Below are 19579 nucleotides of genomic sequence, written 5' to 3' on the forward strand. Positions count from 1 at the left end.
TTGAGATCCTCAATGAAAGCTGGTACATTGGAATCGATAATGATTGGTATAAAAAAAAAACAAGGTGTGGAAAAGGCTCCTATAAACAGCCTGTGTCTGAGTGTGTTGCACTCTTGTACCTTCTGAATGGGCATCCATATAGAACATGGTGCCTGTCCAGAAGGTTCAAGTGTACAACACATATATTTGACATTAAATAATTATGTAAGGCACTGTCATACTTTACTGATGGTTGTATATGTTGTAAATAGGTTCTTATGCATTATAATTTTAAAAATCAGTATTTGTTCCTGAAAATCAGTATTTTTGTCACAAGCAGTCAGTAAGTCAGTATTTTTGTACTCTGGGGTTGGTAGATATGTGTACATCGGACTTATGTGTTGCCATGGACCCTAGGGGAGGAAGCCAAAAGATATACAACAAATGTGGCTGATTCTTAAAATTGTTGAAGAGGAGAAATGGACATATGGATAGACTGATAGATCATAATGTCTCCAATTCAGAAGCAGAAAATAAAGAATGTCGATAAAATTCATCAAAGTCGATGTTTGATCTGTCATATCAGTTTAGATATGATGGCACATTTATCATTTAGACATAGTTGTCTGGTTATCATTTAGACATGGTTTTCTGGTTATCATTTTCACTTTAGATATGGTTTTCTGATTATCATTTTAGATAAGGTTGTCTGGTTGTCATTTTAGATATGGTTGGCTAGCTATCATTTTAGATATGGTTGGCTGGCTATCATTTTAGATATGGTTGGCTGGTTATCACTTTAGATATGGTTGTCTGGCTATCACTTTAGACATGGTTGTCTGGCTATCACTTTAAATATGGTTGTCTTGCTATCACTTTAGACATGGTTGTCTGGCTATCATTTTAGATAAGGTTGTCTGGCTATCATTCTAGATTTGGTTGGCTAGCTATCATTTTAGATATGGTTGGCTGGCTATCATTTTAGATATGGTTGGCTGGTTATCACTTTAGATATGGTTTGCTGGCTATCATTTTAGATATGGTTGTGTGGTTATCACTTTAGACATGGTTGTCTGGCTATCATTTTAGATATGGTTGTCTGGCTATCATTTTAGATATGGTTGGCTAGTTATCACTTTAGATATGGTTGGCTGGTTATCATTTTAGATATGGTTGTGTGGTTATCAAGACCAGATCTTCATTATATGCTTTGCCCCACCCATAGGGATGATACTGTTTTGTCTGTTATGATTTGCATTGGTTTGTGACATAGGGTTTATTCCATTTCATTACTGTAAATTATTGAATACTTGTGAGCATAACAGTTTACTAAATTTAGCAATAAAATGGTATTCACATTCATTTTTATGATTTATAATCATAATTTTTATGCTATGAAAGATGAATGTAGATTTTGAACTAGGCCATGTACTAATTGCCACCATTTTGAAAACACTAGAAAATTCAAAATGTTGCAGTTGATGCTTTGTCTTTAATTTTATTTGAACATCCATACTGTATGCAGTCATTCGTGTTCATTTTATTTGAACAACCCCACTATATGCAGTCATTCATGATAATGTTATTTTAACATCCCCATTGTATGCAGTCATTCATGTTATTATTATTTTAACATCCCCACTATGTAGTCATTCATATTAATGTTATTTGAACATCCCCACTGTATGCAGTCATTCATGATAATGTTATTTGAACATCCCCACTATATGCAGTCATTCATATTAATGTTATTTGAACATCCCCACTGTATGCAGTTATTCATGATAATGTTATTTGAACATCCTCACTATATGCAGTCATTCATGATGATGATATTTGAACATCCCCACTGTATGCAGTCATTCATGTTATTATTAATTTAACATCCCCATTGTATGCAGTCATTCATGATAATGTTATTTGAACATCCCCACTGTATGCAGTCATTCATGTTATTATTAATTTAACATCACCACTATATGCAGTCATTCATGATAATGTTATTTGAACATCCCCACTGAATGCAGTCATTCATGTTATTATTAATTTGACATCCCCACTGTATGCAGTCATTCATGTTATTATTAATTTGACATCCCCACTGTATGCAGTCATTCATGATAATGTTATTTGAACATCCCCTCTGTATGCAGTCATTCATGTTATTATTAATTTGACATCCCCACTGTATGCAGTCATTCATGTTATTATTAATTTAACATCATCACTATATGCAGTCATTCATGTTATTATTAATTTGAGATCCCCACTGTATGCAGTCATTCATGTTATTATTAATTTAACATCATCACTATATGCAGTCATTCATGTTATTATTAATTTGAGATCCCCACTGTATGCAGTCATTCATGTTATTATTAATTTGACATCCCCACTGTATGCAGTCATTCATGTTATTGTTAATTTAACATCCCCACTGCATGCAGTCATTCATGTTATTATTAATTTAACATCCCCACTGTATGCAGTCATTCATGTTATTATTAATTTAACATCCCCACTGTATGCAGTCATTCATGTTATTATTAATTTAACATCCCCACTGTATGCAGTCATTCATGTTATTATTAATTTAACATCACCACTATATGCAGTCATTCATGTTATTATTAATTTAACATCCCCACTGTATGCAGTCATTCATGATAATGTTATTTGAACATCCCCACTGTATGCAGTCATTCATGTTATTATTAATTTAACATCCCCATTGTATGCAGTCATTCATGATAATGTTATTTGAACATCCCCACTGTATGCAGTCATTCATGTTATTATTAATTTAACATCACCACTATATGCAGTCATTCATGATAATGTTATTTGAACATCCCCACTGTATGCAGTCATTCATGTTATTATTAATTTGACATCCCCACTGTATGCAGTCATTCATGTTATTATTAATTTGACATCCCCACTGTATGCAGTCATTCATGATAATGTTATTTGAACATCCCCTCTGTATGCAGTCATTCATGTTATTATTAATTTGACATCCCCACTGTATGCAGTCATTCATGTTATTATTAATTTAACATCATCACTATATGCAGTCATTCATGTTATTATTAATTTGAGATCCCCACTGTATGCAGTCATTCATGTTATTATTAATTTAACATCATCACTATATGCAGTCATTCATGTTATTATTAATTTGAGATCCCCACTGTATGCAGTCATTCATGTTATTATTAATTTGACATCCCCACTGTATGCAGTCATTCATGTTATTGTTAATTTAACATCCCCACTGCATGCAGTCATTCATGTTATTATTAATTTAACATCCCCACTGTATGCAGTCATTCATGTTATTATTAATTTAACATCCCCACTGTATGCAGTCATTCATGTTATTATTAATTTAACATCCCCACTGTATGCAGTCATTCATGTTATTATTAATTTAACATCCCCACTGTATGCAGTCATTCATGTTATTATTAATTTAACATCACCACTATATGCAGTCATTCATGTTATTGTTAATTTAACATCCCCACTGTATGCAGTCATTCATGTTATTATTAATTTAACATCACCACTATATGCAGTCATTCATGTTATTGTTAATTTAACATCCCCACTGTATGCAGTCATTCATGTTATTATTAATTTAACATCCCCACTGTATGCAGTCATTCATGTTATTACTAATTTAACATCCCCACTGTATGCAGTCATTCATGTTATTATTAATTTAACATCCCCACTGTATGCAGTCATTCATGTTATTATTATTTTAACATCCTTACTATCCACAGTAATTCATGTTAATTTGGGTTTCATAATTTTCACTGGATACAGTCAGTCATGGTAATTGAGATTTGATAATCCTTACCGTATTCAGTAAGTAATATTAATATATATTTGATAATCCTCACTGTACACAGTCATTCTTGTTAATTTGGGTTTGATTGTCCTCACTATACACAGTCATTCATGTCAATTTAAGTTTGATAATCCTCACTGTACACATTCATGTTACATTAGGTTTGATTATCCTCACTGTACACAGTCATTCATGATACTTAAAGTTTGATTATCTTCACTGTACACAGTCATTCATGTTAATTTAGGTTTGATTATCCTCACTGTATGCAGTCATTCATGTTAATTGAGGTTTGATTATCCTTACTGTACACAGTCATTCATGTTAATTTAGGTTTAACCTTGCTGTACACATTCATGTTACTTAAGGTTTGATTATCCTCACTGTACACGGTCATTCATGTCAGTTTAGGTTTGATTATCCTCTCTGTACACAGTCATTCATGTCAGTTTAGGTTTGATTATCCTCACTGTACACATTCATGTTACTTTAGGTTTGATTATCCTCACAGTACAGTCATTCGTGTGAATTGATAATCTTCTTTTTTTAGAAAAAAAGCAGTCACACATCATCTGTTTACACAAAATGGTGTGCCAGTAATTGTTGCTTTTATTTTGATTGCACAGAGTAAAAATTAGTAACATTACTAAACTGGTATGTCATTAATATGCTCAAATCAACATTCAGTAAAATTTAATAACATTAAAATGTGATATGTGTCATTTTCGTTATGAAAATCTATTGCCTGTGCTTTTATGAAACTTGACTGTAATATGTTAAAAAGTGGCATGCACTGCTAGCAAATGAAAAATCACAGTTACCTATAGAGATATAGATCATGTCTTTCATTAGCATGGAACACATCTCGTTTTGTGAATACACCTCTCCCTAGATAACTTGCTCACATTGGGGTCCACAAACATAGACCGCACTATAAACACGGCGCGAATTACCATGGGTCCTAAAAACATTGAGAGAAAAAAATCACTTTGACATTGAGAAAACCATGGGGGGAGGGGTGCAGCGTTAGGGAACTGGGCTGTTTATTGACTGAATCCTCATTTTACAATCACATTGATAATAATTTTTAATAAAGACAGACACACTGTGTGTAAACATACGCTAGTCATTGTATTGTCTATGCAGTCATGGGAACATGAAATGTTGATACCCTGTGCAGAAACAGACACACTGTGTGTAAACATACGTTAGTCATTGTATTGTCTATGCAGTAATGGGAACATGAAATGTTGGTACCCTGTGCAGAGACAGACACACTGTGTGTAAACGTACATTAGTCATTGTATTGTCTATGCAGTAATGGGAACATGAAATGTTGGTACCCTGTGCATAGACAGACACACTGTGTGTAAACATAAGTCAGTCATTGTATTGTCTTTGCAGTCATGGGAACATGAAATGTTTGTACACTGTGCATAGACAGACACACTGTGTGTAAACTAAAGATTTTATCCAAGTAGATTAGCAGCATATTGGTTTAGTGGTCTCCCCTGATCTAATGTAATGAGGCATAGCTGTAGATATGGTCATAATAAGGTAGATATGGTTTATTTAATAGATATGAATATATTAATCTCACCAGATTCTGGAAAGACTATAATGAACACAGAAGACAGGTTCAGGAGCTGGATGATGAAGAGGCAAGGTAATGCTACCTTTTTGCTCTATAAAATATGATTTAATTTAATTCATTTTACAATTAGTTCATATCATTGTTAGGGTTTGGCTGTCTTTCTGTCGAATTATTGGTGCAGATGGTATGTGTATGATAAATATATATGGTTTTGTTTAATTTCCATCTAGATTCTATTGTTTGACCTTGGTGTCCTAGTTTCTGATGATCATTTGAAAGGTTTTAGAATCTACAGCCTGTTAAATTATTACTGGCACATAGCTGCCAACCCTCACGATTTTGACATGAATTTTATGACTTTCTACAGTGATTCACGCTGCATGCAAAAAAATCATGAATTCTGTTATTTTAAATTTTCCATTAGGTGCTAGTCGTGATATCAGCAGTTGCTGAAATGGTCTGTTTCTGCTAGTTGCAATATTAGTAGAACTATAGTTGATTCATACAGTTGGACCAGTAGCCCGCATTTTAACATATTTAGTATATATATATACTAAAAGAGTAGTTTTACAAAATGCTTTTGAAAGAAACTGGGGCCAAAGTGAAATTTTTCTCCGCGTATGCACCGCCAACATTGATTTGAATTTCCATTTGTCATCACATCTTGAAAACGTCTTCACCACCAAGGAAAAAGAAATGGTTGCACAAAAAGGTCAAGTTCAGTTTGGAATATACCAAATATTGGCCATGCATTCAGCTATCAAATACCGATATATATCATGCCACAAATTTTAACATTTGGCATGGTGGCAGAGATGATGCGAGGAAGCACATTGGTAGCAAAAAGCACATTGGTAGAAAAAAACACCTAGAGGTTGGGAAACTACATGAACACAGCTTTTTCAAGTGTTGGAACTTTTTAGTTTGAAAGATTTGCACATACTGTAAGTTGTTCGATTTCAGTTTTCTGCCGACACCTCTAATTGTTCACCATTCAATGATTCATCTTCTGGATTAATACCATTTTGTTATTAAGCTACGCTGCAATTAAAATGTTTTCACCTCCAATGAAAAAGATTTGTATTGCACAAAAAGTGAAGTATAGATTGGAGTACACCAAAATTTTACCAAGCATTCAGCCATCAATCATCAGTGTACATTATGCTTTTCACTCAGTAGTGTGCCATGAATTTTACAATTGGGAATGTGCACAAGGGCTGGTGTTGTTGCTTACAATTTACCTGTCATACATGTATCATGTAGTAATATTATTATATAGTACATGTATGACAGATAAATTTTAAGTATTGATATCAGCCCTTGTGAACATGTGGCAGAACGATGTGAAAAAGCACACTGCTATAGCACCCCCAGCAGATTTCAGCTGTGGAGTACTTTAAGCCACCTACTCAGGTCCTGCAGGCTACCAGTGCTGAAGCATTTTTATGAACTTTCGTTTTGAACATAGCCTGTCTTTCTCATTTGGAAATCAGCAACAGTGACAAATGAAAGATTATTTCCTATTGTGATGAAAAATAAGACAAACTTTAGTGCATCCTTAGGTGCTGAACATTTGCAACAATTGTATTCACCAATATTAACCGGCAGGCAAAAAGCCTGAACTGTTTTGAAAACAAATTTACCTTGGCCTGATTGAGGAAGTTCAAGACTGCTGCAACATCATATCATGACAAATAACATGATGTAAATTTGGCTGCAAATAAAGTAGTACATGTAATCAGTGTAAATAATATGTTTTATTTTTATTTTGGGATTATCATATGATGCAGTACTGACCATTGAACTGGATGGAGTTAGTGTCATGATGTAATTTTTCACTGATTGCATTAAAAATTCACTAATTTTTATCCCACTTTTCACTAATTGCAAGTCTGGAGGGTTGGCAGCTCTGCTGGCATTTTTACAAAAATAATTCATGGTTGAATTCAGTCATGTTTCAAAACATATGAACCCTTGTTTTCTCATTCTCTTCATTTATTATTCTTTAACCATTCTTTTCTTTCTGTTTTATTTCTCTTTTGTATTCAGTATTGTTCTTTCGTATTCAGTGTTATACAATTTAGTATTGTACAATTTAATATTGTACAGGTGTGTTAAGTATTGTACAATTGTATTGATCATTGTTCAGTTGTATTCACAATTGTTCTGTTGTATTCACAACTGTACTATTGTATTTGCAATTGTACGGTGGTATTCACTATTGTACATTTGGCAGACTCAAAGTATACCCTTAAGTAAGTCCAAAGCAATAAGAATATACCTTTAATATCTGCTATAAACCTTTGCATATTTTATAAATGTCACCTGTAAATACAAAATTGCCATATTTACACAGTATATTAACAGTTTTAGATTTGTTTATGTTTGTAGACCATTTGTAACTTTTCAACTGTTTAATATGAACTCTATAAAGTAATTTATGTTTTCATTGTGTACTGTATACATTCATTTGTGTTTCAGTGTGGATTCTATAGTGTAATTTATGTGTTTCAGTGTTGACTCCACACAGTAATTTATGTGTTTCAACGTTGACTCCACACAGTAATTTATGTATTTCATTGTTGACTCCACACAGTAATTTATGTGTTTCAATGTTCACAGTAATTTGTGTGTTTCAATGTTGACTCTACACAGTAATTTATCTGTTTCAATGCTGACTCTACACATTAATTTATCTGTTTCAGTGTTGACTCTGCACATTAATTTATCTGTTTCAGTGTTGCCTCTACACAGTAATTTATGTGTTTCAATGTTGACTCCACACAGTAATTTATGTGTTTCAATGTTGACTCCACACAGTAATTTATGTATTTCATTGTTGACTCCACACAGTAATTTATGTGTTTCAGTGTTCACTCCACACAGTAATTTATGTGTTTCAATGTTGACTCTACAAAGTAATTTATGTGTGTCAGTGTTGACTCTATACATTAATTTATCTGTTTCAGTGTTGACTCCATACAGTAATTTATGTGTTTCAATGTTCACTCCACACAGTAATTTATGTTTCAGTGTTGACTCTACACAGCAATTTATTTGTTTCAGTATTGACTCTACACAGTAATTTTTGTGTTTCAGTGTGAACAATCAGCTGAAGTATGCACAGGAACAGTTGGATTCACTGAAGAAGACCAATGTATTCAATGCAACATTCCATATATGGTAAAGCCCAATGTTTACAATACTACATTCCATACATGGTAAAGACCAATGTATTCAATACTACATTCTACATATCATAAAGACCAATGTTTTCAATACAATGTTTTCTGCAGCATGATGTCCCAGTGCTAGATATCATTATATTCTGCTACAGTGCAGACATTGTAGCAGTATTACTGGAAAATTTTTAAAACTATGTTAAAAATCCAAACTCACACACATAAAGTTCACATAGAAAGAAAGCGTGCTTCTTAAAATTGTAAGATGATTCCTATATACTTAACACATTTACATACTCTTGTAAGTAATTAATGCATGATATATGTTTTTAATTTGGTTTTTTTTTTCAGATTTTTTTTCAAATGTTTGATTTGGACAGATATGTTTTACAACATACCATTTGGCCATAATATATTTCTAATACAAACCATTAACTTGCAACAGATGCAGCCATTTTGTGAAAAAAAAAATTTTTTAAAACTATTTTGTCATGAATAATGAAAACACCCAGTTAATATCATTAAAGTCATAAGTTTACTTTGGAATTTCCTTCGATTCCTTACTGACAGAAACCTCTGATGTACGTACTGCTACAGTAAAAGAGTATCTACATGGTAAAGACCAATGTATTCACTAAAAACATTCCATACATGGTAAACACCAATGTATTCACTACAAACATTCCATACATAGTAAAGACCAATGTATTCACTATAAACATTCCGTACATAGTAAAGACCAATGTATTCACTACAAACATTCCATACATAGTAAAGACCAATGTATTCACTACAAACATTCCATACATAGTAAAGACCAATTTTTTCACTACAAACATTCCATACATGTACAAACATTCCATACATAGTAAAGACCAATGTATTCACTACAAACATTCCATACATAGTAAAGACCAATGTATTCACTACAAAACATTCCATACATGGTAAAGACCAATGTATTTACTACAAACATTCCATACATAGTAAAGACCAATGTATTCACTACAAACATTCCATACATAGTAAAGACCAATGTATTCACTAAAAACATTCCATACATGGTAAAGACCAATGTATTCACTACAAACATTCCATACATAGTAAAGACCAGTGTATTCACTAAAAACATTCCATACAGGGTGAAGACCAATGTATTCACTACAAACATTCCATACATGGTAAAGACCAATGTATTGACTACAGACATTTCATACATGGTAAAGACCAATGTATTCACTACAAACATTCCATACATGGTAAAGACCAATGTATTGACTACAGACATTTCATACATGGTAAAGACAAATGTATTCACTGCAAATATTCCATACATACTAAAGACCAATGTATTCACTACAAACATTCCATACATGGTAAAAACCAATATGTTCACTACAAACATTCCTTACATGGTAAAGACCAATGTATTCACTACAAAAGATTCCATACATGGTAAAGACCAATATATTCACTAAAAACATTCCATACATGGTAAAGACAAATGTATTCACTACAAATATTCCATACAGGGTAAAGACCAATATATTCATTACAAACATTCCATACATGGTTAAGACAAATGTATTCACTGCAAATATTCCATACATAGTAAAGACCAATGTATTCCCTACAAACATTCCATACATGGTAAAAACCAGTGCATTCACTACAAACATTCCTTACTTGGTAAAGACCAATGTATTCACTACAGATATTCCATACATGGTAAAAACCAATGTATTAACTACAAACTTTCCATAAATGGTAAAGATCACTGTTTATTCAGTACTACATTCCATAACTGGTAAGGACCAATGTATTCACTACAAACATTCCATATAATATAATAAAGATCACTGTATTCAGTACTACATTCCATACATGGTAAAGACCAATGTATTCACTACAACATTCCATACATAGTAAAGACCAATGTAATTATTACAAACACTCCATACATGGTAAAGACCAATGTATTTTCACTACAAATATTCCATACGTGGTAAAGACCAGTGTATTCAGTGCTGTATTGCATACATGATAAAGAAAAGACTAATATATTCAGTGCTATATTACATATGTGGTAAAGACTATTATTATATGCTAATTTTTTCCCCCGTTAACTTTACATTGTCAGAATTGTGCAGTATTACCCGATATTGAACCCACGTGACAATACACATATAGCATTCACGTGCATAAAGGAACTACTTTCTAGTGTAAAAAACAATGGATGCAGACGCCAGCACTTTTGATTTGTACACAAATCGTATGCACTCGCATAAGATGCTCTTTACATTGTGGTTGTTTCTGAATGAACTAAAACAGATGTTTTGTGGACTGCCACATACCAGCTGCTTTGGCACATTCCATGTTGATACAATGTTACGGATTTAGGCTAGCTACAGTATATAACAGATGCAAGAAATGGTCCTTACAAATAACATACAAGTGACAAGTCATATTCTCTCTTCTTTAGCTGGTGATAAGAATGGCAAAATAAAATATAATTACAGTTTTACATCCTGAATTTCTTCAAAATGTATTTTCTTAATTCTGCAAATCTGAATTACATGAGCCATGTCATAGGTTCTCAATCTGGATTACACATTTTGAAATTGTACTGTAATTTCGATGACAAGTGCAATTACATCCTTCTTACTGCACTCAAAATGAAATAAGCATTAAATTCCATAGCGTCCTTTTGATAATTGCATTTGAAAAACTTCATATTTTTCCCACATTATGATTTCAAACATTCAATGACAGAAACAGAAACACATTTGCAGATGTCAACACACCTCTCCCTAGCTTCGTCAGTCTCATGTATTTCATGTGGAATTGTCACATACAAATCCAGTCCATAATCATGAAATTTCCTAGAATCGAGAAAAATACAAAAATCTATTCATGGAAAAGTTGTTGCAATGCACATTCATTCACAATATGACTCCAAATTTCAATTTTAACTAGACACGCCATTTTCTTTCAAAAGTTATGTCAAGCACGTGACTAAGTTCAAATTTGTCTTGGCGGAGTTATGTGCGAAGTAATAATGTTGATTTGTGTAATGATGAATATGCGCTTTTGTATTTAGTTTGGCATGCGGCATACATTTATTTGCGTTGTTTATTGTAGTGTATTTTGTTTATATAATTAAGCCATAGGTAGAATAAAAAAATGAGCATATAATAAAAAGGTTACTACATTTGTATGGGAAAATAGGAACTAGTTTTGTAGGAAGGATATACTGCACTCCCAAGGTCGTGCAGTATTCCATACAAAAAACTCGTCCATATTTTTCGATACAAATGCAGTAACCTATAAATATATTCAATGCTATATTGCATACATGGTAAAGACTAATATATACAATGTTATAGTACATACATAGTAAAGACTAATATATTCAGTGTTATAGTGCATACATAGTAAAGACTAATATATTCAGTGTTATAGTACATACATGGTAAAGACTAATATATTCAGTGTTATAGTGCATACATGGTAAAGACTAATATATTCAGTGTTATAGTGCATACATAGTAAAGACTAATATATACAGTGTTATAGTGCATACATAGTAAAGACTAATATATTCAGTGTTATAGTGCATACATAGTAAAGACTAATATATTCAATGTTATAGTGCATGCATAGTAAAGACTAATATATTCAATGTTATAGTGCATACATAGTAAAGACTAATATATTCAATGTTATAGTGCATGCATAGTAAAGACTAATATATTCAATGCTATAGTGCATACATGGTAAAGACTAATATATTCAATGCTATAGTGCATACATAGTAAAGACTAATATATTCAATGTTATAGTGCATACATAGTAAAGACTAATATATTCAATGTTATAGTGCATACATAGTAAAGACTAATATATTCAATGTTATAGTGCATGCATAGTAAAGACTAATATATTCAATGCTATAGTGCATACATGGTAAAGACTAATATATTCAATGCTATAGTGCATACATAGTAAAGACTAATATATTCAATGTTATAGTGCATACATAGTAAAGACTAATATATTCAATGTTATAGTGCATACATAGTAAAGACTAATATATTCAATGTTATAGTGCATACATAGTAAAGACTAATATATTCAGTGTTATAGTGCATACATAGTAAAGACTAATATATTCAATGTTATAGTGCATGCATAGTAAAGACTAATATATTCAATGCTATAGTGCATACATGGTAAAGACTAATATATTCAATGCTATAGTGCATACATAGTAAAGACTAATATATTCAATGTTATAGTGCATACATAGTAAAGACTAATATATTCAATGTTATAGTGCATACATAGTAAAGACTAATATATTCAATGTTATAGTGCATACATAGTAAAGACTAATATATTCAGTGTTATAGTGCATACATAGTAAAGACTAATATATTCAATGTTATAGTGCATGCATAGTAAAGACTAATATATTCAATGCTATAGTGCATACATGGTAAAGACTAATATATTCAATGCTATAGTGCATACATAGTAAAGACTAATATATTCAATGTTATAGTGCATACATAGTAAAGACTAATATATTCAATGTTATAGTGCATACATAGTAAAGACTAATATATTCAATGTTATAGTGCATACATAGTAAAGACTAATATATTCAGTGTTATAGTGCATGCATAGTAAAGACTAATATATTCAGTGTTATAGTGCATGCATAGTAAAGACTAATATATTCAGTGTTATAGTGCATGCATAGTAAAGACTAATATATTCAGTGTTACAGTGCATACATGGTAAAGACTAATATATTCAGTGTCATAGTGCATGCATAGTAAAGACTAATATATTCAGTGTTATAGTGCATGCATAGTAAAGACTAATATATTCAGTGTTATAGTGCATGCATAGTAAAGACTAATATATTCAGTGTTACAGTGCATACATGGTAAAGACTAATATATTCAGTGTCATAGTGCATGCATAGTAAAGACTAATATATTCAGTGTTATAGTGCATACATAGTAAAGACTAATATATTCAGTGTTACAGTGCATACATGGTAAAGACTAATATATTCAGTGTCATAGTGCATGCATAGTAAAGACTAATATATTCAGTGTTATAGTGCATGCATAGTAAAGACTAATATATTCAGTGTTATAGTGCATGCATAGTAAAGACTAATATATTCAGTGTCATAGTGCATGCATAGTAAAGACTAATATATTCAGTGTCATAGTGCATGCATAGTAAAGACTAATATATTCAGTGTCATAGTGCATGCATAGTAAAGACTAATATATTCAGTGTCATAGTGCATGCATAGTAAAGACTAATATATTCAGTGTTATAGTGCATACATAGTAAAGACTAATATATTCAGTGTTATAGTGCATGCATAGAAAAGACTAATATATTCAGTGTTATAGTGCATACATAGAAAAGACTAATATATTCAATGTTATAGTGCATGCATAGTAAAGACTAATATATTCAGTGTTATAGTGCATACATAGTAAAGACTAATATATTCAGTGTTATAGTGCATACATAGTAAAGACTAAATATATTCAATGTTATAGTGCATACATAGTAAAGACTAATATATTCAATGCTATAGTGCATACATGGTAAAGACTAATGTATTCAATGCTATAGTGCATACATATTAAAGACTAATGTATTCAGTGTTATAGTGCATACATAGTAAAGACTAATATGTTCAATGCTATATTGCATACATGGTAAAGACTAATATATTCAATGCTATATTGCATACATAGTAAAGACTAATATATTCAATGCTATAGTGCATGCATGGTAAAGACTAATATATTCAGTGTTATAGTGCATACATGGTAAAGACTAATATATACAGTGTTATAGTGCATACATAGTAAAGACTAATATATTCAGTGTTATAGTGCATACATAGTAAAGACTAATATATTCAATGTTATAGTGCATACATAGTAAAGACTAATATATTCAATGTTATAGTGCATACATGGTAAAGACTAATATATTCAATGTTATAGTGCATACATAGTAAAGACTAATATATTCAGTGTTATAGTGCATACATAGCAAAGACTAATATATTCAGTGTTATAGTGCATACATAGTAAAGACTAATATATTCAATGTTATAGTGCATACATAGTAAAGACTAATATATTCAGTGTTATAGTGCATACATGGTAAAGACTAATATATTCAGTGTTATAGTGCATACATAGTAAAGACTAATATATTCAGTGTTATAGTGCATACATGGTAAAGACTAATATATTCAGTGTTATAGTGCATACATGGTAAAGACTAATATATTCAGTGTTATAGTGCATGCATAGTAAAGACTAATATATTCAGTGTTATAGTGCATACATGGTAAAGACTAATATATTCAATGTTATAGTGCATACATAGTAAAGACTAATATATTCAATGTTATAGTGCATCCATAGTAAAGACTAATATATTCAATGTTATAGTGCATACATGGTAAAGACTAATATATTCAATGTTATAGTGCATACATGGTAAAGACTAATATATTCAATGTTATAGTGCATGCATAGTAAAGACTAATATATTCAATGTTATAGTGCATACATGGTAAAGACTAATATATACAGCGTTATAGTGCATACATAGTAAAGACTAATATATTCAGTGTTATAGTGCATACATAGTAAAGACTAATATATTCAATGTTATAGTGCATACATAGTAAAGACTAATATATACAGTGTTATAGTGCATACATAGTAAAGACTAATATATTCAATGTTATAGTGCATACATGGTAAAGACTAATATATTCAATGCTATAGTGCATACTTAGTAAAGACTAATATATTCAATTCTATATTACATACATGGTAAAGACTAATATATTCAATGCTATAGTGCATACTTAGTAAAGACTAATATATTCAATTCTATATTACATACATGGTAAAGACTAATATATTCAATGTTATAGTGCATACATAGTAAAGACTAATATATTCAGTGTTATAGTGCATACATAGCAAAGACTAATATATTCAGTGCTATATTATGGATGTAACATGCCAGAGCAACAATGATATTGAAAGGATAGATTTCCCTGTATACGGAAAATAATGTATGTGGTATATCAATCATATTGAAATGGATAGGTTTCTTCGTATGCAGAAATTAATGTACTAGGTAGGTATATAAAAAGAACATTAGGGCTGTTCAATAGATCATACATGGTAGCCACGAAAGACAGCTTTTTGAAAATACATGTGGAGGTACTGTGTTTATTCAAAGAATTCATATAAAAAGGATACAAAGTTCTTATACAAATAATACAAAGTTCAGAGTTCATATACAAATCATAGAAAGTTCAGAGTTGATATACAAATAATACAAAGTTTTAAACTGTATCTATGAATGGCTGCTCATTATTAAAAGTGCATTCCCTGGGTCCCAAGTTTGTTTTACTGGAACAGCCCTTACAAGGCCTTGGTTACATTCCCTGGGTCCCAAGTTTGTTTTACTGGAACAGCCCTTACAAGGCCTTGGTTACATTCCCTAGGTCCCAAGTTTGTTTTACTGGAACAGCCCTTACAAGGCCTTGGTTACATTCCCTGGGTCCAAGTTTGTTTTACCGTAACAGCCCTTACAAGGCCTTTGTAGCTAAATTACAGTTAATAAAAGACTTGAGATTACACTCTTTCAGCCATGGATAAATTTCTTTTAGTTGGTGCATTGTAAGGTTGTGTCATTTAAAATTTAACATCAAATGTGCTTTTTCTTTTAGGCACAGTGGTCATTTTGGAACCATAAATAACTTCAGACTTGGGAGACTACCTAGCGCTCCTGTAAGTGATTTAAGTTTTTGTTTCTTAAGATCATTAGCACTATGGAAAGAAAAAACATTGAGCTAGTTTCAGCTTGTCACATCATGTTCTGTCTGATCACAGATAGGTGTCTATTAAGTAAGAGTAAACAAGACAGAATAAAATTTTTATAAGACTCTGCCAAGACAGGTGCTGTGAGTGGCTTAGCCCTCCTTGTAAGAAACAATAAGCAAGCATTTAAAACTCAGTAAGTCACGCAGAAAATAAGACTCAATGAGTCACACACAAAATAAGACTCAATAAGTCACACACACAAAATAAGACTCATTAAGTCACACAGAAAATAAGACTCAATAAATCATACAGAAAGTAAGACTCAATAAGTCACAGAGAGCTCAATAAGTCACAGAAAATAAGACTCAGCAAGTCAAAATAAATCTCAATAAGTCATGCTGAAGTTAATACTCAATAAGTCATACAGAAAATAAGGCTCAACAAGTCACACAGAAAATGAGACTTAAAAAGCAACACAGTAAATAAGGCTCAATAAGTCTGATAAAATACAACTCAGTAAGTTACAGAAAATAAGGCTCAATAAGTCGCACAGAGTTCAATAGTCACACAGAAAGTAAGACTCAGTAAGTCATAATAAAACTCCATAAGTTACACAGAAGATTAGGCACAATAAGTCATACAGAAAATAAGGCTTAATTAGTCACACAGAAAATAAGACTCAGGTCACACAGAAGACACGTGTATTTAAAAGGAAATGTTGACAGGTGAATACATGTTTTTAGGACTACCGTGTTCATTTTTACAGGTTGCTCATATGTAGACATAATTTGGCAAATTTAAGTGTATGATTTCATTTCCACAGAGTAGAGTAAAAATGAGTATTTGAACTTCAAAATTCTTAATTTGTAAGATTAATTCTCTAAGAAATTAATTTTAAAATTAGAATAAATTGATGTACTTCTTTACAAAATCTGATAAATTCTGAATAGTGTGCAAATATTATTGCAAATGCCATTTCAAAACAATGAAGGGGTTACTACAAGCAGTTTAAATGTAGACCACATATTTTAGTTTCACAGCCAATACATATGGGTCTCACTGTAGGTATTTTAGTTACCTCCCGTTCTTTGTTGTTTTAGGTGGAGTGGAATGAAATAAATGCTGCCTGGGGTCAGACAGCATTAATGTTGCACTCCTTAGCTAAGGTCATGAACCTTACTTTCAAAAGGTAAATATACACTTTTACTAATCTCCTTATTTTGTCATTGTTTGGCTTCTTGTGAAACTGAGACATAGAAGGGTTTGGGTTAGATTCCATATGAGGAAGGCATTGTTTGGCTTCTTATGAAACTTAGACATGGAAGGGTTGGGGTTAGGTTCCATATGAGGAATGCATTGTTTGGCTTCTTATGAAGCTTAGACATGGAAGGGTTGGGGTTAGGTTCCATATGAGGAAGGCATTGTTTCGCTTCTTATGAAGCTTAGACATGGAAGGGTTGGATTTAGGTTACATATGAGGAAGGCATTGTTTGGCTTCTTGTGAAACTGAGACATGGAAGGGTTAGGGTTAGGTTCTATATGAGGAAGGCATTGTTTGGCTTCTTAAGAAGCTTAGACATGGAAGGGTTGGGGTTAGGTTCCATATGAGGAAGGCATTGTTTGGCTTCTTATGAAGTTTAGACATGGAAGGGTTTGGGTTAGGTTCCATATGAGGAAGGCATTATTTGGCTTCTTATGAAACTGAGACATGGAAAAAGTATTGTGCTGTGATTTAGGTCTTATCTACAGCAAAGATTGTTTATAATATATCACGGGATTTTTATACTCTTATAAATACAAATGTTAGGTTTATCCAAATTCATAGTTTGTTTTTCTGAATGCTTATGTTCATATCTATATTAGTGTACATGTCAAAGATATTGGAAATACATGTAGTATTAGGGTATGTGTCAGTGACATTGGAAATACATGTAGTATTAGGGTATGTGTAAGTGACATTGGACATGCATGTAGTATTAGGGTATATGTCAGTGACATTGGACATGCATGTAGTATCAGGGTATGTGTCAGTGACATTGGACATTAAGTATTAGGATATGTGTCAATGACATTATACATATCCATAGTATTAGGGTATGTGTCAATGACACTAGACATGAAGTATTAGGCTATGTGTCAATGACATTGGACATAACATGTAGTATTAGGGTATATGTCAGTGACATTGGACATTGAGTATTAGGATATGTGTCAATGACATTATACATATCCATAGTATTAGGGTATGTGTCAATGATACTGGACATAACATGTAGTATTAGGGTATGTGTCAATGACATTGGACATACATTTAGTAGTAGATATGTGTCAAAGTCATTGGACATTTATTATTAGGGTATGTGTCAGTAACATGGGACATACATGGACACATTAAAGTACATGTTGATGACACTGGTCATACATGTACATATTAGGTTACATAACACCAACATTGTAGTAAACAAGTTTTTTCATCCTTTGAAAGTCTCAGCAGAAATTGTCAGTATATTCCTTTTTTCCTTTTTGGGTGGGGTATTTCCTAAATCTGAGTTTTTTGTTGTGTTCCTTATTGTCATGCAAATGCACACAAAAGTCAAGCTTGTCACTCTGAGCTTGTAGGCTATGCTGTATGCTTTGTCCCCACCTACAGTCTTCACAGCTGTATACTATGTCCCCCTACAGTCCACTCTTCATGGTTGTATGCCATATCATCCCTACTGCCCAGTCTTCATGGCTGTATGCCATGTCATCCTACATCCCAGTCTTCATGGTTGTATGCCATGTCACCCCTACATCCCAGTCTTCATGGTTGTATGCCATGTCACTGTTACAGCCCAGTCTTCATGGCTCTATGCTGTCATCCATACAGCTCTGTCTTCATAGTTGTATGCCATGTCATCCATACAGCCCATTCTTCATTGCTTTATGCTATGTCACCCCTACAGCCCAGTCTTCATGGCTGTATGCCATATCTTCCCTACAGCCAAGTCTTCATGGTTGTATGCCATGTCATCCTACATCCCAGTCTTCATGGTTGTATGCCATGTCACCCCTACAGCCCAGTCTT

The 19579-nt window shown here is 32.4% G+C and overlaps 1 protein-coding gene across 1 annotated transcript in view; it reads left to right on the top strand.

Moving 5' to 3' along the window:
• Nucleotides 1–19579, top strand: part of LOC149790224 (beclin-1-like) — a 72442-nt gene that overhangs the window by 34005 nt on the left and 18858 nt on the right. Inside the window, exons 9-12 of the mRNA XM_089972245.1 lie at nt 5442–5504; nt 8532–8615; nt 16419–16479; nt 17613–17701. Of these exons, the coding sequence (XP_089828371.1) occupies nt 5442–5504; nt 8532–8615; nt 16419–16479; nt 17613–17701 (297 nt within the window). The remainder of the gene's footprint in view (nt 1–5441; nt 5505–8531; nt 8616–16418; nt 16480–17612; nt 17702–19579) is intronic.

Source organism: Sinohyriopsis cumingii, chromosome 10, assembly GCF_028554795.1.
Source record: "Sinohyriopsis cumingii isolate HCF-2022 chromosome 10, ASM2855479v2, whole genome shotgun sequence".
Lineage (NCBI taxonomy): Eukaryota > Metazoa > Mollusca > Bivalvia > Unionida > Unionidae > Sinohyriopsis > Sinohyriopsis cumingii.